This window comes from Varanus komodoensis, unplaced genomic scaffold (genome assembly GCF_004798865.1).
Source record: "Varanus komodoensis strain SLA01 unplaced genomic scaffold, ASM479886v1 scaffold57, whole genome shotgun sequence".
NCBI classification, from domain to species: domain Eukaryota; kingdom Metazoa; phylum Chordata; class Lepidosauria; order Squamata; family Varanidae; genus Varanus; species Varanus komodoensis.
Window position 1 is genome coordinate 2997802 of NW_025336182.1, and position 26477 is coordinate 3024278.

General features: G+C 52.9%; 2 protein-coding genes across 6 annotated transcripts in view; both read left to right on the plus strand.

Moving 5' to 3' along the window:
* Positions 1–14525, plus strand: part of RPRD2 (regulation of nuclear pre-mRNA domain containing 2) — a 30935-nt gene extending 16410 nt beyond the window's left edge. The window contains 10 exon segments of the mRNA XM_044449220.1: positions 620–697; positions 2235–2287; positions 2781–2907; positions 3575–3750; positions 4905–5184; positions 6462–6746; positions 7332–7535; positions 7977–10652; positions 10655–10844; positions 11945–14525. Of these exon segments, the coding sequence (XP_044305155.1) occupies positions 620–697; positions 2235–2287; positions 2781–2907; positions 3575–3750; positions 4905–5184; positions 6462–6746; positions 7332–7535; positions 7977–10652; positions 10655–10844; positions 11945–11999 (4124 nt within the window). The 3' untranslated portion in view covers positions 12000–14525.
* The window catches only part of TARS2 (threonyl-tRNA synthetase 2, mitochondrial), a 28407-nt gene continuing 14004 nt past the window's right edge, over positions 12075–26477 (plus strand). For 4 of the 5 annotated variants that reach the window (XR_006416557.1, XM_044449225.1, XM_044449227.1 and 1 more), the window contains exons 1-5: positions 21718–21853; positions 22724–22914; positions 23542–23665; positions 23880–24004; positions 25957–26074. Coding sequence is in view for 4 of the 5 variants with exons in the window: in XM_044449225.1 (XP_044305160.1) it covers positions 21788–21853; positions 22724–22914; positions 23542–23665; positions 23880–24004; positions 25957–26074 (624 nt within the window). In the remaining variant the exon portion in view is untranslated. Of the gene's footprint in view, positions 12093–21717; positions 21854–22723; positions 22915–23541; positions 23666–23879; positions 24005–25956; positions 26075–26477 lie in introns of those variants that run through there. The other variant, XM_044449226.1, reaches the window with a different exon arrangement.

Here is a 26477-nt window from a genome sequence, read left to right on the forward strand (position 1 = left end):
CCACAGAATGGACTTTTTATTCAGATGCCACACAAGGGAATTGAAAAGGCTTTCTAATTTGGAGAGTTGGTGGTGCTCTGCTCTACTCCGCTTGTAGTGCCAGCATTAGATTACTGTCCCAATCTATAAATTCCTCTTGTGGCAGCAGGGTGGGCTGGTCTCTGCACAGTTGCCCGGTTGCTAGTGGGTTTAGTGGGCCAAGGTAGTACAAATTTATTTCCATGCACATGGTTAGAAACAAGTCTCAAGTGGGCCATTTAAGCCACTAAGTTAACATGGACATGTGGCTCCCTGTCTGCTCTCTTAAGCCAGATGAAAGTGGCTTAAACGATGGCCTGCACACTCTGTGCTTAACTCTGTTCCTTGAGATTGCCAATTTCATTCTTGTTCTTAAAGCCTGAACAGAATCCCAGCAGCAGAGGGGTGCCTTAAAGAAACATTTCTGAATTGTAAGCTCAGTTTGGATTTAGGTGCCCTGCTGCTTGCTTGCCAAACATTTGCCAGGTGCACCTTCAAGCCGATTTCTTTTGATCTCTCTCACTGTGATGAGAGGGAGAGAGAGAATCCCATAATATCCGACTGCAAAACGAAAACACCAAAAAATGAACATGTTTTCCAGGTTCCACTTTCAAAACTCAGAAGCAGCAGAAAGAAACTCAGAGCAAGCAATCAACTAAGTCATGGAAGAAATCTCAAAGTAAGGAAATCCCACATGGGAACTGTCTGAACTTGCTGTATTTAAACTCCTTTGAGGAACAGAGCAGCCCAAGATCCCCACCCCAAAAACCTTTTGCCTAAGAACCTCGAAGCTCCCGGGGGCTTGTCTCCAGGCTTGCAGTGTCCTTTTCTAAATGTGCAAAGAGAGCCACCGCGTAACTAGATGCAGCCTGCTTGAGAATGTCTACGTGAGCCGAAGGTGCGCAAACATGAGAGGTGGTGTTACTGGCGTTAAGGCCCTCGAGAGAGGAGAACCAGCAGGCCTGAGCAGTGAGTGCCAGGGCTGAACGGAAGCCTGGCATGTAAGCCTTGAAGCCGAGGACACACACCCGTCAGCGGCAGGGCAGAGAATCAAGCAGGCCACCCTTCTGCTTAGTTCAGGGAGCAGGTGAGAGAGCGTGCATGCAGGAGCACAGATGAACACACTGGCTTTGGCCTTCTCGGGGGAGCAGCTGATCTGGACCGTCTGGGCCGAGTGCGAGTCCCTAGCGCAGCCGTGATGGACACAGTAAAGTCATCCATGGCTAAGAGGAGATGGTGGTGGAACATCAGGCGGGAAAGGCTTCTGTTGTCCTGATTCAGGTGGCGATGAGGAGCAGGACTCAGATCCGCCAGGGAAGCCACTTGGCCTCAGGCTGAAGGCCCTGGCTGCTGCCCACCGCCTTGGGTTGCTCTGCGAGGAAAAGAAGCCCAGTGAAGGCTGTCAAGCAGCTTTTCCCAGCCTGGCACCTTCCTTTCGGACAACCTTTCCCTTCAACCCCAGCCAGCAGGGCCATCGGCCAGACTGGCCGGGCATGATGGGAGCTGTAATCCCACGCATATGGAAGGCACCAGGAGGTGAAACTCCTTGATTATTCAGTCCCACAAGAGCAGTAATTCCCAAACGATGGGTCACAAATTTACATCTGGCAGTAGAATACATGCGAGCTATGAGAGGCTCTTGTGAGCCTGAAGGGCCCATCTGCCTGCGTGGCCTCTTAGAAATCCACCCGAGGGAGGGCAGTTCTGCCCTGCTTCTTCCTCGGGTTGCCATTGGGCCGCCGGCGGTTCCTAAGGCAGCGATAAGCAAAGTGCCCTGATCTTGTAGGATGCTGCCTCTTGCATTTCTGTATGAGTCAGCGCGAGTTTATTTTTTCTTCTTAGAACTGCACTGCGTGCAGAGACAAAGCAGGATTGAATTGTGTGAGGTGGAGGCTAAGATAGAGTCTGAGCTTTCAAAGATCTGTCGGGAAAGTCGGTCCTACAGGAGAAGGCAGTGTGGCATTGGCAGGGTGTGCGAAATGGCCACGCGAAGATGAAGCGGAGGGTGGGACGTCTGTTCGCACTTCTCACGTTATGGACCCCCGGCAAGGCGCGCGCAGCCCTTCCTGCCTCTTCCCTCATAGAGCATGTGTCACATCAGATCCCTGCACGGGACTGGCAGGGTGGGGCATTCTCTTCCAAAAGCTTGCCGCTGTTTGGGGTGTGCGGTTTGGAATGAGCACCTTTCTAAATGCATTGGTCCTTCTTTCCTGCAGCCTCTACAAATCCGAAAGCTGCTTTGAAGTCCAAGATCGTTGCAGAATTCCGAGTAAGTCCAGTCACCGGGCCGTGCATACCCGTCTGCTTCCCACAGCTTAAACTTGACATGTGTTTGGCTTCTGAAGCTCACGCAGCCTTAGAATTAGACCCTCTCTTTACAGAGATCCAGACCTGTCCCAGTCCCTGAATAACCCCGGAGGAGTTTTCCTGCATCCAGTTTGGTAGCAGCATTGTGGGACTGAGCTTACAGCCGCCGCCACCTTCCAGTGTGTGCACATAGGGATGCTATCGCATGACGCGGCTTTGGTGGGCCAGCCGGTTGTTGAGCGGGGGAAGCTACTGTAGGAAAAGAGCCAGGCCAGACATGCGCGCACACCCATTTCCCGTGCACAGACAAGATTCTGATCCCTGTCTGGAGTGTTCAGAGTGTTCTGTGCTGCATCCCTCTTTTCTCTTGCCTGCGTCCAGCCTCTGCAGCGCTTGCTTTTGCAAATGAACCGCTTCCTTGTTGTGACATATGCTGAACGTTTTCTCTCCTGCAGCCGCAGTCCCTCGTCGACGAACTTCTGTTCTACAAACGTTCCGAGGACCAGATAGAACTGAAGGAGAAACAGCTCTCCACCATGAGGGTGGATGTGTGCAGCACTGAGACACTGAAATGCTTAAAAGGTATGGCTGAACAGAGGATGCCCCTGATTTTTCGCAGCGAAAGAAAATGGAGAGGTATCAGGAAGAGAGTCCCAGGTCACACGTGCTTTTCTGTCCAGCTGAACTCTTTGAAGGGGCTACCTTCAAAAGGTGCTCTAAAAGGCAACAGTGCAGAATTGGTTGAGGCTGTGTGGGTCTTAACACACAGTTCCCTTGTAAAGTTAGCCAAGTTGTTGGGCGTCAGTACATCTCCTGGTTAATTATGCACCGTGCAAAATAGTCCCTTTTACCACTCAGCTTCATAAATGACTCTGAGAGTGACTATGATGAGAGAAGAGGAGGAGCCCTGTCAAAGGGCCGCCTTCAACATGTTTAAAAATAACTAATTAGACATTAGCCATGCTGGCTCCTTTTATAGCTGGAAGAAATGTCTGGCAACATCTAGAAATATTTCAATTTTTAACTGAATTGAAAATTGAATTCAAGTCCAGCAGATCACCAGAACAAGCTGGATTTGTTCTCTCCAAGGGGGATTCTTGTTTTGTCCCTTTAGCAAAAACAAGAGAAGACTGCTGGGTCACTCTCCTCCCTTCCCATCTAGAGAGCATTTAGGTCTGCCTCTAGGTTGAGAATTAGGTTTTGGGCTCTTCTCATGCATTCACTCTTAAATAGTCTCTCTCCCTTTCAGACAAAACTGGAGGGAAAAAATTCTCCAAAGAGTTTGAGGAAGCTAGTGCCAAGCTTGAAGAATTTGTCAACAGCTTGGACAAGCAAGTGAAAAGTGGTCCTTCCTTGACAGAAATACTCGAGAATGCTGGGATATTCTATGAAGCACAGTATAAGGAAGTGAAGGTGGTGGCAAACGTAAGTACCAAAGGACTCCCTTTCAGGAAGGAGGGAATGCACAACCAGGGTGGCCCCAGGAGATCTGCTGGGCAGCACCAGGGGGAAATGCACATATGTGTCCACAGACACAGGCAAACCTGAACGTGCAAGGGATTGCCTTGCTTGTGTCAGCCGCGGGGCCTGCCAAACCGCCACAAGAGGCTTGGCGGGCTGCATGCTCTGCTGTCCTGGCAGCTGAGGAGGCGAGTGTTTTAGGTGGGCGAGGCACAGAGGAGGAGCCCTTAACTGGCCAGAGGAGGGACACCTCGCCCCCGTGGTCGTGCCAGGAGAGGCACACGTGCCCACGCAGTCTTGCATGCGCCCTGCTCCCGCCTTTCCTCACAGCCTGGGCGAGCCCCTCCACTGGAGCACCTCCCCATCTCCCGGTGCTCTGCTCAGCTGGCTGTTTTTTCCGGCCAGCTGGCTGGATGCCCTAGTTCCGCTCGGAAGGGAACTCCACCAGGAAAGAGCAGCTGGCAAGAACCCCCACTCCGGCAGCCCCCAGGGCAACTAGTCTTGTGCCCTCAGCCGAGTCAGACTGCAGCCATGCCGAAACGGGTCCCTCTCTTCCCGCTGCTTCCATGGGAATGAAACTTGGACACATGCGGACTGCACCCAGGCAGGTTGCTAGCCCTCACGATACGGCCCGCAATAACTCCTCGTCTTTACTGCTGCATTCTGTCGTTGCACTTGTGGCTTCGCAGAGCTCTCAGCCTCATTCGCACTCACCTTGTTTCCCAGCTGGATTATTTTCCTCAGTGGCGAGCTGCCCTCGTGGCCACTCTAGGCGGTTGGGGCTCGGCGTGGAATGCTTTGCCTCAGGCAGTGCTGCTTTTTTGCACCTGGCCTTTCCAGATTTTTGACATCGTCTGGGTCCCCTGGAGAATGCAGGGCCCCCTTGCAGTTCCTGGAGGGGTGACAGTTGGGTGCAAGGGTAGACGGCATGGGCCAGGGAGGGGGACATGCCACTGCCCCTTCTTCCCCACTTCTGGGCAGTCTGGGGAGACCTGTTGAGCAGATCGGGCGTTAGCTTAGAGCAGTCCATTGTGGTTGCTGCTTGCAAGCGTAATTATGAGGGGCTGTTGTTGTCTTGGTGTGAGCGCTGCTCACTTCTACTTGCTTTCCTTACTTAGGCATACAAAACATTTGCCAATAGAGTGAACAACCTCAAGAAGAAGCTGGATCAGCTAAAGGCAACCCTTCCTGACCCCGAGGAGTCCCCTGTCCCTTCACCAAGCATGGACGCTCCATCTCCAACAGGGTCCGAGTCTCCCTTCCCAGGGATGGGGGAAGAGGACCGGTCTCCTGCACCGGACGCAGAGCGGGAGAAGTCTCCTGAGCCCGCAACAGACAACCGGGACGTGGAGGACATGGAGTTGTCCGATGTGGAAGACGACGCCCCAAAGATCATCGGTACGTTGCTGGAGAGAAGCAGTCCGTGACGCTTCGGTTTAGCAGAGCATGTTGGCAGGATGAAAGGTCGCCCGCACTGCCCCACTGCAAGTTGGAGGGGGAGGGGAGGGGGCACCCAGCAAATGAAGACCCCCGTTGTCTGTGGGACAGGGCCCAGTCCAGCCCAAGGTGCGAATGCTCCCTTTTTGGGAGGACTCGGACACGCAGCGCACGCGGCGTAGGTCAGCGAGAGGCTGGTGGGTGGCTTCCATGGCCGCGTTCCTGGTCCTCTGGAAGGGGCGTGGTGCACCGCGCATGCCACCCGCCTCCCGCTCGTGCCGACGCACTTACCCGCTCCTCCTCCCCCTCCTCCTCCTCCTCCAGGCAGACCCTGCCCACCCCAGAGAGCGCGATGGCGCTGCTTCCAGCAAGGAAACCCTGGCAGCCGCCCTCCCTGACCTGGTGCCTGTCGGGTTGCGGCTCCCGTGACCCCCACCCTGTGCACCATTCCCCTTCGATGGCCTGGGGGGCAGCTGTTTCCAGCCACACAGGTGGCTGTGCGCTCTCTGGTTGGTGGGGGGACCGTGGGCTGTGCTGGCTGGAGAGGCGGAGAGCTGCAGTCCAGCGGATCACCGCTGCCCTGGGCTGGGCAAGGCTCCCGGGGAGGGGAACAGCAGCAGGGGCGGCGCCTGCTCGAGTGAGCGTGGGCAGCAGAGAAGCTAGTGAGCAGGCCGCCTGCACATCGGGACCAGTGCACCCCTGCCTAGCGCCCCCCGTAGTCCCTTTGCAGCGACCGTGCTCGGACCCCAAGGTTAGACCCTTATATGAGCTGTCGGGCAAAGCCCTGCCCTCCCCTGCCTGGCCCGCCACGCGGCACACGGAGTCCCGCTCGAACTGCTGTGTTGTTGCGTGTGGGGAAAGGCTGCGGCCGTTCCAGTGTGGATTCGGTAGGCATTGCTGCAGCCACAGCTCGCTTGACTCCGATGTGCAGCTTAGCCACGGGCAACTCACAGTCCAGCCTCCCCGTCCGCTTTAGCCCTCGCTGAAGCATTTAAATGTGGCATATGGCACTGGGTCATTTTGCTGAACCGTAATTGAGGTGTTTTCTGCTGGCATTGTGGTCTGGGGGTCCCGGATGGGATTTGAAAATGAAAAAGTGCTGATCTTGACTCACGCCAGCGAAGAAATGGAGACCCCTCTTGTGCTTACACTCCGAGATGCTCTGCTGCTCCCCGGAGTAGCTCAGTAGCGATACGGAATAACTCATTTCCTCTCTGCTGCCTCTGTCTTTGCATTAGTGGAAGAGAGGAAGGAAAAACCGGCTGCTCTGGCCACAGCTTCCACCAAGATGCCTGAAAGCGTCCCCAAAATGTCATCTCCTCCACCTGCAGCAGCTGGTCCGGCAACCCCTGCAAGCGCGGTGACATTGGCTCCAAACCCCATCACCCCTCCGCCCCCCAAGCCAGCCAACCCTACGCCGCTTCCCCAGTCGCCAGCACTCGTGCTGCCAAACCTCGCCAACGTCGATTTGGCCAAGATCAGTTCCATTCTCAGCAGCTTGACCTCAGTTATGAAGAACACAGGTGAGAAGTGACCTTTCCAAGGTGCTTACAACTTTGGACTGATTCTTGGGTGTTCACATTGCAAGAGGAAGTCCCGGTCTTGAAGGGCTGTTTCAGACAGGTGGAGGAGTTGTAGTAATTGTGGAAATTTGCATTTGTTCTCTTTGTGTAATTTATTTCTCCCACTTTTACTTTTTTGTATAATCCTGCTTTTGCTAGTTATGGACTAGAAATCTTATGCAGTCACACATCAGGGACCAGAGGTCTCCACAGGTGTTGCCCACCTACTTCTTAAAGCGTGGTTTTGCACCCATGGGACTTAAAAACTTGGGACTTCTGAAGAATCAAAGCCAACATTCTGAGGAAGCTGGTTTCTGCCACCAGAACCGCAGCTTTGGTTTTCTGTGCCTCCAGACCCTCTGACTGTAGGGACATTCCTTAAAAATGTCAGTGCATTCTCCTTCCCAGAATCTCCTCCTGCCTACCTGCCTTCTATTCTTGTTTTTCCCTAGTTATCAGCCTTCAGCGGTGTGCTAAACTTTGCTCTCCTATCCGAAGTCTCTGATGTGTTTCTAACCCACATCACAACTTCTCTCTTCTCCCCAGGAGTCAGTCCTGCCTCGAGACCTTCCCCAGGCACCCCAGCAAGCCCAACCAGCCTTACCAGTGGCTTGAAGACCCCCGGCCCAGGCCCCCTGGCAGCACCGCCAAACCCCTTGGCCAATATCCTTTCCAAAGTGGAGATCACGCCCGAGAGCATCCTCTCCGTGCTTTCCAAGACCCAGGCCCAGGCCGCGCCAAGCTTGCAAGGTAACTGCATGGGCTGCCCGCATGTTCAGTTCGTGCCGCTCCCCAGGCCGGCTGCTTGACTGAACTGCTGTGCTTGCTAGAATGGACTTGGCTGGCACCGGTTGCTCCTCTGAAGAAGATCCTGAAATTTAGCATGTGGCTGAGTTCCATTTTGGGGAAAGATGGCAGCTTGATTTTTCAGTGCTCCATCATTAAGTTCTCATCTGCAGTGGTCCATGCACGAAAAGAGCCATGCGGAGTGAACAGTGCCTGGGGTTTGGGGTATGTTCACAGAGCAGTTCCCAGTGTTTAAAGGAGCAGAATATTCTGATGAAAAGAATGAGCTGAAAGGTTGCATGGGTTAGTTTGGAGAGAGACGAAAGCTGCGTGTCGATGAGCTAAAAGGCAGTTGCTTTTTTGCCCTGCCGATGCCTAACGTGACACATTCCTCTTGCACTCCAGGTTTGTCCTCGTTCCTGCAGAGTGTTGCAGGGAACACGGCCCAGCCCAGTGAGGTGGCATCTCAGAGTACATCTCCATCACCTGCCAACACAGCTGCAGCTCCTTCTGGGAAGGGAAGGAATGTTTCATCCAACCCCCCATCCTTCATACCCCAGAGTTTCAGTTATTCTCCAAATTCCTCCTCCTCCTCCGCCGAGGTTTCCTCCACATCCGTCAACAAGGTCTCTGCTGCACACAGCACCAGGCTCCCCAGTGCCAGTTTTAAGCCTCCAACCAATTCTGTGGGGTTCGCCAGTGCCCAGGCCAGCAGCCCTTCCCTTCGCCCTGCTGAGAACCCAATGAATCAGTCTTCTGAGATCTCGGAGACCAAGCTGGAGGCAGAGCCCACATCTCCCAGTCTGGAGATGAAGATACACAACTTCTTAAAGGGCAACCCGGGCTTCAGCGGCTTGAATCTGAATATCCCAATTTTGAGCTCCTTGGGTTCTAGCATGCTGCCTGAAAGCCATTCGTCGTCATCTGCAGATTTCAGCCGTGGGCCCACGAGCACTTCTATGGATAGCATTGACGGCACGCCTGTCCGCGACGAGCGGAGCGGGACGCCCACGCAGGACGAGATGATGGACAAGCCTTCATCTAGCAATGTCGACACCATGTCGCTGCTCTCAAAGATAATCAGCCCTGGCTCGTCCACTCCAAGTAGTACAAGATCGCCTCTCCAGAGTCGAGATGACGGTTACCCCCAAGAACTCTCTAACTCTGTGTACAGGTCTTTCAGCCTAAACCGAGACTCTCCAGCAGGCCTGTTCAAGCCGTCCTCTGATGGCATCGAGTTACCTTCCTCCTTAATGGACTCTCCTCAGGAGAAGTTCTATCCAGACACCTCCTTCCAGGAAGATGAAGATTACCGTGACTTTGATTACTCTGGTCCTCCGCCTTCTGCCTTGGTGAACTTGGAGAAGCAGCCCGCTAAATCTATCCTGAAATCTGGCAAGGTTTCTGATCCATCAGAGTATCAGCCAGTTATGTCAAGCTACAGTCAGAGAGCCTCTGGATTTGGCTTGAAATCCACATTCCCCCAGTTGGTGAGACCTCTCCATGAACAGAGCGAAAGCTGTGATCCCTTGTCCCCCGCTGGAATGTACGGAAGCTACAATTTACGAGGAAATGACTGTGGCTCGGATGCCTCCCCTACGCCGAGCAAGAATGATGTCTTCTTCCCGCCAGATTCCAACCATAACAACTTACCCAAACCCATGCCACACTCAGGCCTGTCGCAGAAGCAGTATCCGGATTCTCCTCACTTGGTTCCCCACAGGTCGCTCTTCTCTCCCCAGAATCCACTCATGACCTCGGCCAGCAGGCTGCCCACGTCCAACACAGAGAAGTCCGTCGTGTCTTCCATCTCGGCCACGTCCACCATCGAGTTCAAGAACATGCTGAAAAACGCGTCCCGCAAGCCCTCCGAAGAGAGCAAGCACTTCAGCCAGGGCCCCAAAGTGAGCGCCAGCGATGGCGCCGTCCTGTCCAGCCTCAGCCAGGCTGGGATCTCGGCGGGAGGGGAGCCGCAGAAGCAGCCGGAGGAGCATTACCGGATCGAGACCAGGGTCTCCTCCTCCTGTTTAGACTTGCCCGACAGCACTGAGGAGAAGGGGGCCCCCATAGAAACACTGGGCTACCACAACGCCTCCAGCCGGGGGATGCCTGGGGAACCCATTCAGACGGTGGAGTCCATCAGGGTTCTCGGGAAAGGCAGCCGAGGGCATGGGCGAGAGGGCAGCCGGGGGGGGTGGTTCGAGTTGAGCAGCGCAGGGAGCACCTTCGACAACGGTCCTTCCAGCGCTGCGGAGATGTCGGCCCTGGGCACCCCTGGCGGCGGCAGCGGTGGCAGCGGCGGCGGCGGCGGCGTGTCAGGCTTCCAGTCCCAGTACAAGGACCGCGGGCCACCCTTCCAGGAGAACGTCAACAACTTCAGAGCTAGTGGCTTCGGCACCACCTTTGACCGGCACGTGCCGCCGCCGCCCCTAGAGCACGGGCCTTCCTTCCCGAGGGACCAGATCGGGGCGCCTCCCGCAGGGCCCCCACCTCTTCCGCCAAAGGATCTCAGCACCCTGTTCCCTCGGGACCACCCGGCCCCCCCTCCACGGATGCCGGCGGTGGATCACAGCAGCCCGTTCCCGAAGGACGCCGCCTCCGCGCATCGCTTGCCCCGTGGGGTCCCCCCTCCCCCGCCCCCCCCCCCCGAACGGAGTGGCGTGCCCGTGCCCTCCCCCCCCCAGCCGCCGCCTCTCCCCGTGGAACACGGAAGTGTTCCCTTCTCCAGCCCCCCGCCACCTCCGGGGGATCGTGGCCTCCCATTTCCGGCGCCTCCCCTCAGCGCAGAGCACGGGTCCGTCCACCAAGGAACACTGAAAGAGCATTTTAGCATGCCGCCAGGAGTACCTCGGGACCAAGTGGCCCAGCCACAGCGCGACCTGGGCAGCCAGCCCCTTGGGCGGCCTCGTGAGAGCGTCGGCCTGGCCACCCTGGCAAGAGATCCCTTGGGGCCGGCCCTTAGCGTGGGTGCCGCCATCCCACCGCACCGCGACGGCACAAACCGAGGCGGGTTGGGGGTGAGGAACCAGAGGCCAGATTTCCGACCCAGAGAGTTGTTCTTAAACAGAGACCCCTTTAACAGCTTAAAGAGGCCTCGGCCCCCATTTGCCAGGGCTCCCCCCTTCTTCGCACCAAAACGCCCCTTCTTCCCTCCCAGGTACTGAATGAAGGTGTTCCAGAACTTTCTAGAGAGCAGTGGAAGTGGTCCTTTCACTTCCATTTTATTTTTCCCCCCATACAGGGGTCCCTCGACATTTTTCGTTGTCAATTAAGGTATGTTCTATACTACAATATATATATATCTCTATATATATTGTTCTGTTGGTTTCTTGGATTTTGGGTTTTTTTTAGCTGTCAGCCTCAATATAGGTGGATAAGTAAAGGGGTGGGTGGTTTTTGCAAAATAATTTAAAATTAATCTTAAGGTGGTTGTTGAAATAAAAACTTTCAGGAGTTACAAAAAGTTCATCAAATACGGGATTTTTTTTAAAGTCAATATTCCAAATTGTGTCTCCCCCTAGAAAGGAAGTGGGAGTCAGGGAAGAATCCTGTACTAAACATATTAAGGAAGTTTAAAAGGTCCAAGAGTTCCTGTTTTTGCTGCCTCTTTTTCCTTTCCTAAGTAACAGTCACTCCTTTTCCTTTCCTCAGTGGCATGTGCTTATTCTCCTCGAGGCCTTTGCTCCCTGTGTCTGTCGTGGGTCGAATCTACCGTGGGAGGAGGGTGGAGGGTACGTGTCATCTTGTGTATCTGCTAATCCCCCTCTTTTTCTTGTTTTCTTTCTGCAGTCCTTTTAGGTTCATAACGTTCTCACGATTCCTCAGATTGGTGAGGACAAGACACCTGTGATAGAATAATTTGACTTTGCATGGGTCTTGACTTTTTCAAGGGTTTTTCCCCCCAGTGAATTGGCTAATGTAGGTGGGAAGCAAGAGGGATGGGAGGGGAGAGACTGCTCGAGTCCTGGCAGGGTGCCCCATATGCTCCTCTCATTCTTCCTCTGACCCTCTCCTGAAGTCGCCATGGGTTGTGTCTCTCAGTGCAGCTGTGGGCATAGACAGCCTTTGTGTAAAAACTGGATTTCTCTTCGTAGCTGCCTGTTCCCTACTCGGGAAGTCTGCATTTTTGAGTTCCTAATATTCTGCCACGTTGTGCATTCCTCAATAGTAATATTCCATATGTTGAGTGCGCGCATTTTAAAAGAAGACATGCATCAGATGTACCACTTTTATACCTGGATTATAGGTGGATTTCATGTTTCAGAGATTGCTTTTTCAAATCCAGCTCCCCCACCCCACCCCTTAGGCTTGCAGAAGATGCCATCTTAAAATGCAGAGGATTTAAAATAATGTAGAACTACCATTTCTTCTAGGTTCACTCGACTGATGCAATGTCCACTTCTCTTAGTTCACAGATGGGTTCTGTGAATAATTTCCTTTTAGTGAGTGGCAAAACGTAACCCAGGTTCCATAGCAGTCAATCCAAGTACATCAGAATTCTGCATTTCTGAAGGAGGATGGGTGAGTGCTACCCCTTTGTCACCCTTCTCCAACTCGATGGCTTCCAAATATGTTGGACTACACTTTCAGTCACCCGCAGCCACCATGCTCATTGACCGTGCTGGCGTGAGTTGATGGGAGTTGTAATCCAGTTTTTCTGGAAGCTACCATCCTGGGGAAGGTTGCTGTATGTACATGAGATACTTCTTGGGGATCAGTGCCCTTCTCCCAAATTTAACATTCCCAATGGCCTGTGAGGACGTTGAGGGACATGTGTGATAAACCAGCTGAGCTGCGTAATAAGCGTGCTTGGCTCCAACCAGTGTGAGCCAGTTTGCCTTCACGGCACAGGGAAGCCCAACGCCAGGGTTGCTTGGGTCGGCTTCCTTTCGCCCCTTAACTGCATGACTTCTGCTTGATACATATTCCTTTAGCCACCCGGGATGGTTTTTTCCAGTGGCCGTGGGAGGAGGGAAAAACACTATGCTCTGTCGTGCACCACCAAAGCCTTCTCCCGTGGCAGCCCTGTCAAAAGTAGCTTTTCCCAACAGGGCTCAGGCACCAAGAGAACACCTGTATTTTACTGTCGTTAAGACAGACTTCAGAATGCAAAATAATAAACAAGCTAAAGTTGTAGGTTTGCTTTTTGTTTTGTTTTGTTTTGTTTGTTTCCTTTCTAGGATAAATAATGTGAAATTTCTTATTTCCGCTGCTCTTTCAGTGGCGATTTTGCTGATTTTTTAAAAAGAAAATCTGCAGGTAACATAAACAGCTAATTGCTACCACTACTCAAATTGCCACATCATAGGAAAATGGCTTCAGTCAGTCAGACCTGGGTTGCCGTTTGGGCATCTTGCAGGCAAAGAACTGAAAAAGAACATAACTTGTAAAAAGACAAAATATTTTAATGGAAAAGTTCCATGTCTTTCCTTCAATCCTTTTGTTCTTTTTATACCTGATTTTGTGCTTTTACTTTAAAATGTTGACAGTTAACTGAGGGCAGCAATGTATATACGTGTGTAAAAAAAAGAAAAAGAAAAAAAGAGCCAGTTAGTTTGTTGGGCAGGAAGGGAATCTTCCTGTCTAAAGGTTTTACTTCCCTTTACTTTGCTGTTACTTTTGTATTTCACCTGATAAGAGAGAGAAAAAGAAAATGAAATAAACTTGTATTTTTTAAGGAAAACGTTAGTGTCTCTTATGAAGGACAGCCTTTTCTAAAAGAGGAGAGCAAACCACGTACTCCTCTCCAGCTGTTTTGGAAATGCAGAAGCAGGTTGCAGAGTATTACACTTGGCACAGCTCTTGATACTCATGAATGACAAAAGCGATTTCCATGGAAGGGCTTTTGGAGGGTTGTTTGGAGATGCTACCGCTGTTGAACGATCGGCCAGCCTTCTCACTCAACATTTTCCGGAGCAGGTCCCCGAAGGGTAGCTTTCCGCAACCCAGTGCCTTCCAGCTGTGTCAGACTGGCCAGGAATGATGGGAGCTGTAGTCGGAGGGCACCGGCTTGGGGAAGGCCACCCTGAGCACGTGTGGGGTTTGCTGAATCAGTGTAGCCCAGGGAAATGGTCCTCCTCTCCTCTGGGCCTGTTCACGGAGTAGACTTCTCTGCCCATGGAGTGGTGCCTGGGCTGGAAACCCCGCCTTCAGACCACCTGGGGAAACTGAAGAGCCCTCCTCCCTCACAGAGGGAGCAGCCGCGTGTGGGGAGGTTCCGGGGGGCACCATGGAAGTGGCGGCAGCAGCGCTGCTATTTTGAAGATGCTGTAAATACTTGATGTGCTTTTTATTTTTGTGCCTGTTTAAAACAGAGTTGGATATTTGTTGGCTTGGATTTAGTTTCAAGTGTGTTCTTGTGTGGGGAGGGTGGGGAGGGCAGGGGAGGGGAGGGGGAGAACTCAACTTGCTTTGGGCAAAGCAGCAGCGAACTGCAGCAGACTGTCTCTTGAATTGTACATTAATACATTTAATAAAATAACTAGTTTGAATGTTTTGATATTCTTCTTGTAAATAAGCCCTCTTTTAAGTGTGCGGTAGGTGTGTAAGACTGAGGAAGTGCCTGAAGAGGAGACCCAGCTGGTCCTCGCTCGGCAGTCTGCTCTTAGAGATGGAGAACGCGCCTCAGCGTCCACCGCGTGGCTGCCGGAAGAGATGCGGCGTGGCCGCGGCTTAAAATGGAGGGGGGTGGGGGGCCCACGGCAGATGGAGGACGCGTGATCCCCCGTTCAAAGACCTGCAGATCCCGTTCCGAGGAAGAGCTGACTGTGCTTGATTGTGCACCTTGCCTCTGCTTGGGAGGTGGCCTCGAATGGCGCCCTCTGCAACGCGGCCCAGCCGAAGGGACGCACCTCGAAAGCTCTCTCTCCCCCGCCACCTCCCCCCACACACCCCTACACTCTCCTCCCTCCCCTTATTTTTGTATTGTATACTAATAAAGTGTTCTTGACTTGGTGTGGCCTCCATTTCTAGAAGAAGGGGGGGTTCTCTTCTCGGTACAGTCACGGCGGCTGGCCGCAGACTGGCAGTGAATGTGCCGTGGCGTTCAGGTTGCTGGTAGCACTTCGTATGTGTGATGCTGTTGTGGCAGGAATGGGATTGTGCACAGTAAGCATTCCTGCTCGGAGTACCTGATAATTCTGAACCATGGAAATGGGGGGGGGGAGTGTTGGTCAAATGTTGATCCCGACTGGACCGGGTCTCCCCCGTTTCTCCCCCCATTCCACTTTCCGGAACGGTGCGTGGGACACGTGGGCTGAGCTTGTTCTCCCCCTCCAGAAGCATCCCAGTGGCCTTTGTGGCAGAACCTGGGGTCAGGCTTGCTTGGGGGTATTTTTGGCTCCAGAAGATCGTGTAGTTGTGTCTGCAATTTGTGCAAGTGGCAGGAGACTGAAGTGTTCCAAAGGTGGACGCTGCTAGGGACTGTTGGTTCGTCACGGAGAGGCGACAGCATTATATTATTCGAGCAGGAAGACCTTTACTGCTTTTGCTCCACCCCTTTGCTAGTGTCTTTCAACGACTTGGCAACCGGTGCCCGGCACCTGCGCAGAAGCATGCTTGCCATGTAAATTTCTTTGTATGCTACCTGCTCCACTCCCTTGTACAGTTGAAAAGCGCACGTACCAGACCGCCCAAGGCAGGCACTTGCCGAATACGGACAATAATGCCAATTGCAGCTGCACAATTTTCTGGCACTGGGAGCTGCTTCAGGAGGGTGGTGGGCTGCTTTTGGTCGCGTCAAAGTGCCGGTTGGGGGTTGCTGCCTTTGCCGAGCAACTTGCTAGCTGAGCCCTGCAATCCACGGCGAAATGGCTGTCAGGGATTCAGATGACCAGCCCACTGTGGGTTGCGCTGTCCCTGGAACACCCAGTGGCTTGTCGCTGAAAAATGAACCTCCCTGCTGGAAGCAGGGCTGATGACCCAGTTTCTGGCGTCGAAGGGAAAAAAGGAGTGGGCAGGGACCTCGACCCACCCTGCCCTCCTCCTCTTATCATGTGGCCTTGCAGGAACCAAATGGGCCGTGTGGAAGCTTTGCCCAGGGCGGCACCTGTAGCCGCGACTTGGTATTGGCCACAGAGCCAAGGACTTTGATGCTTCCAGCTTCGACTGATCGTAGCAAGCGGTCCCAAACGATCGGAAAGGATTGCTGGCTTGTGTGATGCCAGTGAACCGGGTGTGTTTGCCCCTGGAGAGCAGGCCGGGCTCTGGGTCAAGCGCAGTGTGTGCCTTTGGCGTGCTGCCTGAGCCCGTGAGTTTGCTGCATGTCGAACTGGCCGCCTGAGCGTTTGCTCCCTGCTGTGGGGGGGGGGGGGGGTGTTGGAGTGACCTTTCTCATCTGTTTGATGCCAGTTTTTCAGTCGTTGCAAGTGAGTACATAGCTTTTGGCAGAGGGGGAAGAAGTATGTGTTTCGAAAGCAAAAATCTAATCAGTTAAACAGCCCCTTGTTTACCCCTGGCAAAGCAGATCCCCTGCGTTCTCTTTGGCCATCGTGGTCGATGTCTGTCGCCTGCTCTGTCTAGGGAGTCGGTGCAAATATCTGATGTCTTGTGCAGATCCCACTGCACCTGGTAGGGCTTTTCCTGTGTAAAAGGGCCTCCATTCGCGTCCTTAAGATTGGCCACTGCACTTGCTGCGCCATCCTGGAAATGGTTATCCTGGGCATTCCTTTCAGGAGGAAGGACGGACTGGGCTTCCCCGTCCAAGTCCCCTGCTTACGCTTCTTGGGTACTAAGACCCAGGTTTTCTTTTTTAATTGATCTGCTGCAGGATGGCGGTTAACTAGCTGAGCGTTGAGCTGTTCTCCTCTTTTCCAAACGGTGCAATGCCAAGCAGAAGGCAGTACCTGGAGTGTGAAGAAAGCTTTTCTGCTAACATTGTGCCTTTTGGTTTGCAGGCATTAAAGTACATGCTTTAATGGGAAGCTCCAGCTGTAAGACTTGGTGGGCAGGAGATTGTTTCAGCCCTTCTAGGAGTTTGGCTTTAGTTTATATACCTTATTTCCCCGAAAATAAGACAGGGGCTTCTATTAATTTTTGCTCCAAAAGATGCATATGGGCTTATTTTCAGGTGATGTCTTATTTTTCATGTACAACAATCTACATTTATTCAAATACAGTCATGCCATCTTCTTCTGGAACATCATCCTAACTCAACCCCAAATGGTGTTGCAACGGACATACTAAGTGCGTCCATCTGGCTGACGATCTTAATTGGGGCTTATTTTGGGGGTAGGGCTTATGTTCCGAGCATCCCGAAAAATCATGCTAGGGGTTATTTTCTGGTTAGGTCTTATTTTCGGGGAAACGGTATTGCATTATTTATTGCCCCATGGCCCAGAGGGCTCTCTGGGCAGTTTACAGGAAAATGCTGTTCTGCGTATTCATGGGCAGCTGCTGGGACAGATGGTGTCCCCCTCCCCACCTGGGCCTTGCTTCCAGGGCCGGCCGAGCCTTGCAGAGCAGTGGCTGGGGCAGGCCGGTGAGTGCACCGCGAGCGTCATCCAGGCACAGGTGTGCCGCCTCCCGGTCCCCTTCCCTGTGCACGCCAGGCCCGGAGGGTGCCCGGGGATCGGTTCGAGGTTCGCAGGTGGAGGGGGAGCAGCGGTGCTGAACGCAGGCCTGTGGGGAGCTGGCTGGCTGGCTGCGGGGCAGGGCTGGGCAACACCCACGGGCCGCTCTGTGCCAGCAGTAGGAATGAGATGTTTTGTGTGCGCTGGCTGGAGGTTTCCCGTGGGGTCAGCGGTGGAACGCCCATCGAGTGACCCCTTGTGCTTTACAAATTGCTTGTACATGCTTGAGTTGTGTTCGGCCCCAGTAGGGTCTCCATGATGACTTAGAGTTAAATTTGAGATTTTTTTTTAAATGGAAACATTGGCTGTACGAATTGGCTCCTGATCACAAGAATTCAGATTCTTCCAGAACCCAAGAGTCCTTGTGTCATTCCATGAAGTTGGATGACAAGAGGTCTGGGATGGATGAAAAGGATCAATGGAGAGGCCTACAGCACCCAGGCTAGACACACTGGGAGTTGTAGGCCTCCTTGCTAGCAAAATGCACCCAGGTTGCTCCTTCAGGCACAGGATGAGTGGAGGAGAAAGCTGTGAATGGCTGCCACAGGCCAGTCAGCTGCCTCTTCTGTCAGAGGCAGAGTGGTCCTGTCTCCCAGTAGCTGGGGAGCGTGGATGGGATGGAAGGTGTCGGCCTCCTCTCTTCCTCTGAGGGTTTCTCACGGGCAGCTGGTTGGCCACTGGGAACAAAAATCTGGATCAGATGGTCCTCTGGTCTGACCGAGCACTGCTGGCTTTATCTTCTGGGCTGCACATAACAGGCCGATGACCAACTCCCTCTGGGGGTGGGAGGGCGCCTGTTACTCGAGAGGCCCCTGGTCTGATCCTTATCGCTGTGTGGCCTTTGGTGGCAAGTTGAGCAGTGGGATTTGCGTGCCATCAAAGACCCCCCTCAAGCCTAGCAGCGCGTCCATTTGCCACTGGCCGCTGTGTTTGACCGCAGTTGAGCCTGCCACCCCGCAGCCTGTATTTGGAATGCTTTATGCTGCTTTACCTCCCCACGCAGTTTGCGTGGGAGGAAAACAGTGGCAGCAAAGTCCACCAAAGCCATTTTTAAAAAGGCAAGCCACCCCACCTGGGAGTAAATCCTATTGAATGCAATTGGATTTCTGGGTGAACACGCTTAGGATTGCATTAATTTGAAATCTTCCTTCAGGATAGATCAGCTTTGTGCAGTTGACGTTTCTGCAGAAGAGCAAGGGAAGCCCTGACACGCCACCTCTGGGAGGCTGTTCCAGGGCCTCTGCTCTGCTCTCCTCTGCGATGTCAAGTCTTCTGGAAGGGGGTATATCGGCGCAGGCCATCGTGTGTGCTTCTGGTGATGCCTGGGCATCGCTAGTGCGATCAACAGTGTTGAGAAATCCCCAACAGGTCCTTCCGTCTTTTGCCTTTGTTCCTGAGCTTGAGAGAAGGGAGTGAGAGGAGGGACTCACTGCACAGAATTGTGATGCCCTGTGGTGCCTTGTGGGGGTTATGTGATGGGGTGCAGTGCCTGACTCGGCTGTTGCTCTTTGCACAACTCCTGCAGCTAAGATGAGACATGGTGTGGGGTGTGGGAGGCAGCCAGTAAGTGTGTTGCAAAGAAGATGACCTGGGGAAGGGGATGCAGGCAGCGCTGCCCAGTGGTGCTACCTGGGGAATGCTGGGAGTTGGAGGACTTGCATAGGGTTTGACAAAACATGTATAGCTCTGTGCCCTGAACCGCTCGCTTGCCCCTTCTGGGCATGCATATATCTGTGATGGAATGGACTGAGCAAGATCTGGTATAGGCATCTGTCCCCGAATGCGACTGGGCATGCAAGAGCGAGCTGGGAGCGCTGCTTCTGTGACAGAGCTTCGGGTGATGGGCATTGAGTTGGGGGCACTCTTGTCGCCCATGCCTGGGACCACTTCATCCCTTGGGGCTTTTGTGCTTGAAGAAAACCGAGTCCCCTCCTGGGAGCTGGGCCCACCCCGCACACATTTCCTGCTCCAGGCCGTATGAAAGAGCAGCCCCGCTCCCTCCGGAGGTTTGGGCGCTTGAGTGCAGCCTCTTCCTCGAGTGGCCCAAACCCCGTGCACCGGCCGCGTGCCGTTTGCGTGCTGCTGGGGCCTGCACCTGCCCTCCCGCCATGGGGGTCGGAGCAGCAGCTCCCAAGGAGCTGCACAAATGGCGCTGACGGGGGTTGGAACAAGGGCTGGGCGCCATGCTCTCAGCTCTGCTCTGCCCGGCTCATTTGATTGCTTGAACTGAGTCGGGAGCGACTATCTGTAAGGCCTGTTGGCTGTTCTGCCCTGCACACCTGGCCTGCTCTGCGTTTTCTTTTGTTTTTACATCTACCAACACTCTGTGGCAAATGTAGTTTTGTTTTGCCAACGTAACAACCAGCCTTTGCTTCTCTTGATGATACGGTGTCCTTCCTCCCATTGCAATTTCTACCTCACAGCTCCGCTTTTCTTGTCGGCGTACCCTTCCCGGCAGTTGTGTGGGCATTGAGATGTTGCTGCAGTTCTACAGTGCAAACTTCCTGACGCCTTTCTGTCCAGAAGGGACTAGAAGGGGCATTTTAGAGGGGAAGAGGAGGGGGACAAGATTCCCAGTGAAATCTGTAGGCCTGCTCCAGGGCATATCCCCAGGTTAAGATCAACAGAGAGGTTTTGCTGAACCAGTCAGGTTTTGCTGATCAACAGAGAGGTTTTGTAGTTACCCCTCTAAAAATTGTTGCTAGAAAGGAGAGGCGTAGTTTAGGCCCAGAGAAAGATGGGGGGGATTGAGCTGAGCATGGTCCTTACTTCTTAAGGTCCTTGGATCAAACAGGTTTCACAGGGAATAAGAGGCAAATAAGAGTAACCAGAAGGAAAGGGTGTGAATGTGCACACGTCATGTAGCCATCTGCTATCCATCTGCTTTGAGTTCATCTGGGGCGCCGAAAAACAAAAGGCTGCCAGCTCTCCTCAGCTCAAGAGCATGGATCACAAAGGGCCTGTTAAAATCTCCAGAAATAGCTTAGCAAATTTATCAGCCCAGGCTGGTGACAGGATTTGGGTTGCCAGTAGCCTGCCCATGTCATGTTTTCTAAAGAGAGTGTGACTATTTGTCATGATGCCCGCAGAACCTCCAGTGTTAGGGGCAGCCTCTGAAGGGCAGTTGCTGGGCAACACGAATGGGAAGGTTACTGTGCTCATGACCTGCTCTTGGTTCTCCTTTGTTTTTGTTGGAGGCGGCATCTGGTTGTGCCGCTGTGGGAACAGAATGCTGGAATCGGTGGTGTTTTGGTCTGATCCAGCATAACTCTTACGCATGGAACCTGAAGCTAATGTTACTGGATTTGGCCATTTGAGAACTGAAATACCCAAAGACATTTTGAACTGTGTGTGTGGAGGGAGAGGGCAAAGGGTTGTGTTTTGGTTTTTGTGTACAGCATTGCTCCCTGCAGTATACACGCACCGGAAAAGAACAAATGCACTGGGCACAGTTCAGCCCTTGTTAGCACTTCGTAACTCATGTTGGTTCCAGCAGAAGAGAGAGAACTGTGTGCTTCTGTCACCCACTGAAATATTAGTGACATTTGGAAGGGCTTCAGCTGGTCTGGAGGATCATTGTGTATAAATTGTGTATGCATAAGTAGTTATTTCTAATGCATAGGAATACGTTCCTATGTGAAGTGTAGATTGCGGCAACAAATTGTATATAGATTGCTATCTCTGAAAAAGAAAGGGACAGGGACAGCGACAGCAGCCACTGCCCTGTTTTCTTTTTCAGCTGTGGTTATTCTGCTAAATAAGACATCCTTTCCTTGCTGTCTCTTACATATGCTAGTAATCTGGTTTATAGGATTTTATGGTGCTCAAAACAGGGAGGGGAATAATCGCTTATTTAAGGAAAGTCTCCCGCCTCTTTAAGAGCTGCACAAACAGGCAGAACTTCATAGCTTTTACAATGCACGTAGACAATGCTGGAAGCATCTTCACCTGTTGACTTTCTACCTTGTTTTACTCGGTTTCTGTGTGTGATTTGCTTTTGGTGTTTCTAGCGAGTCTGTGTAATTCTCTGCGCAGCTCCAATGTCTGTCCATTGGTATCTTCCTCCCTCCCCCGCCCGCCCGCCCGCCCGCCTCCAAGCATCGCCTGCCACCCCGAGGGCCAGGCCTGCTGGGCTGCCAGCTTGGCTGGGGTGGGCAGGGCGACCTATGCAGAGCTGCCGGTGGGGGCGGGGGGGGGTCTCGCCTTCCAGCGAGCGCTTCAGAGGCAGAAGAGCAGGTCTCCTAGCGCATTGTGCAATCTCAGATTAGGGCGCCAAGCCTCGCCCGGGCTCCGGGGAGGCTCCGCTTCCCTTTTCCAAGTCCTCCCTTTGCTGCGCAACCGGGGGGGCGCCAAACTGCGGCGGAACTTGCCCTACCGGGTTCCTCGTTGCAGGAGGGAGGAATCAGCAGGCGGGACCGCTTCCAGGGGAGGGGAGGAGGAAACTCATTGGCCGTGCGCTCGACCAATGCGCGCGCTCCTCTGCAGGGCCGGCTGAAGCTCGCGCGCGCGCGCGCGCAGGCGCGGTCCCGCCCACGCAGGCGGTGGCTGGCTCCTGGCTCGCGGGTCGCGAGGATGCGAGTGGCGGGGAGCGGGTGCTGCCCTTGTGCACGTGGGAATTGAGCGCCGGACACGGGTCTTCCTGGAAAGATGAGGGTTCCGTGGCTCTGGAGGAGGAGCTGGGTGGGGAGGAGGCAGCCCTGCAGGTCCTACACGGTCTGTCGCATTTTTAAGTAATACTACTGCCCTTCCCTCACTTCTTTCTCTCTGTATATTTGTGCGTGTGTGTGTATTCGGATGTGCAAATACAACTCCCTTTGATACCTTTTTATTCTAGCGCCTTCTTTTCTGGTTGCTCCTCCGTTTGTAGGGGATGGAGTCTCCCTGTGCCTTTGTAAAAGATGCCCAATAGACAATAATTTAACTAGTGAGGCCTTACGTCTGTGCCCAAAGCGTTCCTGGATTTTATGTGCTTTATTTCTCCTTTTAAATCCGCTTGTTTTAGGGAAGAATCCTGTGCATGTTTAGACAGAAAAGAAGCCCTACAGTGCCTAGCATTCTTCACCCAGCTGGACAGGTGTTGGAGGACTCCAGTGCCTATCACTTAAGATAGTCATAACTTCCCTTTTTTCCTGCAAGGGTCTCAAGGCAGCTTGTGCAATGTTCCCCCCTCCCTTTTATCTGCACAACGACCCCCTCCCCCTTCTGAAGGACATCTGCGAGAGGCAAAAAATAAAATTGTGATGTGTGTTGCATTTTACTCTTACTTAGTTATTTAAATTCTCTCCTGCCCAAAATAGGGCTCAGGGTGTAACAGTCATGAAATACAGATGAACAACAAAGTCTGCATTTAAACATTAAATAAACAAAACATCAATTACAGACACAATGTTGAAAGACATAGATAATCACTGGTTCTAGCTGGGAGGCAAAGCCGTTGGCCTGGACTTTGCAGTTCCTTGAATTTGTTGCCAGACTCTTTGGGCCTTGGGGGCTTCTCTCCAACATTCTGTGCAAATTGTATCCTTTCCTGCCCCCTCCCCAATCACTTATTCTTTTTCACCTGTTTTATGTTTCATGTCCTAGGCAGGTGCTCTCCCCTCCCCCATTGCTGAACGTTTGGCATTTTACAAGCAGCTCAGAGCCGCTGCCGAGGAACGCTGTGCCGAGCGAACCCGCCAAGAGAGACGGCCGATTCGGCTCTCCCTGCCAGGCGGCAAAGTAGTAGAAGGAGAGGCCTGGACTTCCACACCACATCAGGTGGCCTTGCACATAAGGTGGGCTTTTGTCGACAGTCTTTCCATGCCTGAAATGCTTTCAGACATTCCTAGCAAAATATATTGAACGAAGAGGGCCTTTTGCAGTGAGTGGGGAAGAAGGGATGGAAGCGCACAGTGGCAAAATCTGAAGACCTGTCTTCTCTCCAGAGTTGGAACACTCCTTGGGAGTGCAAATGGGTCATCTGGAATTTTCAGGATACTCCACGATTGGCTGATTGCCAGACACAGGCATGTGTCTCCACGAGTGACGGGAGAACAAGTTTCTAGTCCTTAAAGCTGTGAAGAGAGCCCTGAAAGACATGGAGGCAAAATGCTGAGAAAAACCACTCGTGCCCAGGGCTTCTAGGGATTGTCTGCTGCTGGCTCCAGTCAGAAAGAGCAAGAAACCATCCTTTTACATCTTTTTTCTTTTGTTTGCTGTTTTTAAATATCTCATTCCTGCTTAGAAGAAAACCTGAAAAATCAGCTTAGAACAATAGAATGTGCATGCAAGGAAAGGAAATCCAGGGAATCCCATAAGCACAATATTTTGATTGAGTCTCCTTATTTCCGGTAAATGTCTCCTTGCATTCATGAGATGGTTACCAATCTGAAACATGTTCTGACTTTCCCATCCTCTTTCAGTCAGCAACTGGCTAAGCGGGCAGTCGTGGCCCGGGTGAACGGGTGCTTCCATGATCTGGATCGCCCACTGGAGGACGATGCCACCTTGGAATTTGTGGACTTCGATTCTCAGGATGGCAAATCGGTGAGTATTGATTAACTTGTACATGCTTTTTGGAAGAGGGAAACGGGTTTGTGTGAACTGTGACTCGTGTGGAGCTAGCAGGGCTGTGCCTTGCCCCGTCAACATTCAGGAACTTGTTGCAAGTGCTTCCAAGGCGAGGCGTCCTCTTGCGCAGGGGCTTCCGGGATGCCTGCCTGACCAGCCCTCTTCTCCTCCCGCTCCATCTCCTCCCCAGCTTTTCTGGCACTCCAGCGCCCACATTCTCGGGGCCGCTGCCGAACGTTTTTACGGTGCACTCCTGTGTCACGGACCCAGCATAGACAAGGGCTTCTTCTATGACATGTACCTGGATGGTGAACGGTGAGCCGAAAGGGGGCCGGGCAACAAACGTCACTGGTGTTGTTATTAATAACGCCGATTGTAAGTCTGTCGCTTCTCACTGCAACAGCAGCCCCAGAGCAACCTGGGCACACACATAATTAATATAACGGGGAAAATTTGCTGTGGGCCAGCTGGGGGTTGGGGAAAGGACAGAGCCCTCGCACTCAGCACGCTGAAATCCCGTGGCTCAGTCCATGAAAACCCGCTACCCAAAGCCCTTTGGAGGTGTCGCCAGGCAGTACTGTGGTGGGACAAGGGCACGAGGGGGGGGGTGTTTTTCCTGCTGAGGAAAGGAGGGCAGGGTCGGGGCACATGGGCCCCCCTAGATGCCCCCCCCCCGGATGTACTCTCAACCCTTCCCAGCCAGCGTGATGCCTTGTGTGTGGATGAAGTGCTGCCTCCTTGCCCTCCACCAGGTGTCCTTGCTGGCCAGCTGATGACTTGGGTGCAGATGACTGGCTCTGGCAGAGCAGCGGAGGGGGTGCAGGGGGTGTGGCTTCCCTGGATTTCAGCAAGGCCTTGGACAAAGCACCCCATAAGTTGTTGTTGTGAAGTCGTGTCCGACCCATCGCAACCCCATGGACAACATTCCTCCAGGCCTTCCTCTCCTCCACCGTGCCCCAGAGTCCACCTAAGCTCACACCCACTGCCCCAGTGACTCCATCCAGCCACTTCATTCAGAACTCTGACAATGGCCCCATGATATCCTGGTGGAGAGGCTGAGGAGTTTTGGGATACACCAAAGCACTGTCCGGTGGATTAGGGCATGGTTGACTGACCGAAAGCAGAAGGTAACCATTAGCAGGGAATCATCGGGATGGCGGCCAGTGACAAGCGGGGTCCCCCAGGGCTCTGTCCTGGGGCTGATCCTGTTTAATCCTTTCATCAATGACGTGGAAGAAGGGGTGACCAGTCTGCAGATCAAATTTGCAGACGGTACTAAAATGGGGGCAGTGGCAGCAACTGAGGGGCAGGTACTCCAGATCCAAAAGGATCTGGACAGACTATGGAAGTGGGCAGAATTCTTTTAGATTTCCAACCAGGTTTTCAGGAGTAACTTGGACTGAGTGCTCCGCATCAGACAGGGCCATTGTTAGATTTCTGACAGCTCAGGAAAAACTAGAACAGTTCAGAAAGTATGTGGGTGGGGACCAGAAAGCTGAACAAAAATTCTGCTTTCACCTCCAGGCCTGCATACCTCTAATTATCCCATGTCGTTAGCTGAAATGTCCAAGAGCCACTCTTTTCATGCAACCAAATCAGCTCCACCGCCTTAAGGCCCACAAGTATTTTCTGATTTGGGGAACCTCATATTTTGATGAAGCACAGAGAACCTTTTGAGGGAAATGTTCTTTGCGGACGAGGGCCCCAGAGCTGCCCACTGAGGATGGAGGGGGCTCCCTGGCGAGAGAATGCCGAGGAGACGGGGGAGAAGCAGCGGTTCAGGGTGTAGAAAGAGGAGGAGGGCAGAGACGCTGCAGTTCCGAGCAGGAGGAGATTTGCACGGCAACCTCTTATTTCAGCCCTCTTTATACTTTAATGTTAGGGCTTTAGAAACAGGAAGGCAGCCGCTCTCTGGATTGGGACTGTTGTGATAGTGGCTGTTGCCCAGTGTGGGGTGATGATCACGGTGTTGGACCGGGACTTGGGAGACCCAGGTTGTAGGCCCCACTCGGCCGTCAAACGTGCTGAGTGACTTTGGCCAGTCAGACTCAGGATTGTTGTGAAAGGAAAATGAAGAGGGGGTGAATCTTATAAGCCACCTTGGGTTCGCTGCAAGAGGTGGGATAGAAATGCAATATCTTCATAATCACGGGAAATAAGGACATTGGGTCCAGCAAAGGCCCTGCCTGTCTCTTGCTTATGTGGCCTTTGATTGCTTTCCGTGAGCTCCCCAAGTTTCACCGAGAGCTCGCTGCTTTCCCCTCCAGGACTGTGTCCAGTAAGGACCTGCCAGCGCTGGAAGAGCTCTGTCGGGAGATCATAGGAGAGCAGCTCCCCTTTGAGAGGCTGGAGGTGTCCCGGGCGGAGCTGATGGAGCTCTTTAAGGTACCAAAGCATCAGGGCAGCCTTTCTCCACGAGGTCTTGTCACCAGACATGGGAGTTTTAGTCCAGTCTCTGAGGGGCACCTGATTGGAGGAAGCTTGTGGACATCTTTGAAAACTCTTCAGCCAACTTTCTGATGAAATGAAGGGACACTGGAAATATATTTAATTAAATTGATAAAGTTCTGCCTTTGTTAATATCCAGGCACTTGTAGTCAAGGTGGCAGCCAGTCAAATGAAAAGAAAAAGGAAACATTCATCAGGTTAAAGGAACTCACTACTCCCAAATAAGCAGTTTTGGGTATTTGGCTGCCCGTTTGCCTGTCCCTGCCCACAGCTGGAATATGGCCCCTGAGATGCAATATGGCCCCTGGGCTGAAGGAAGTTTTGCACCCCTGCTTTTAGG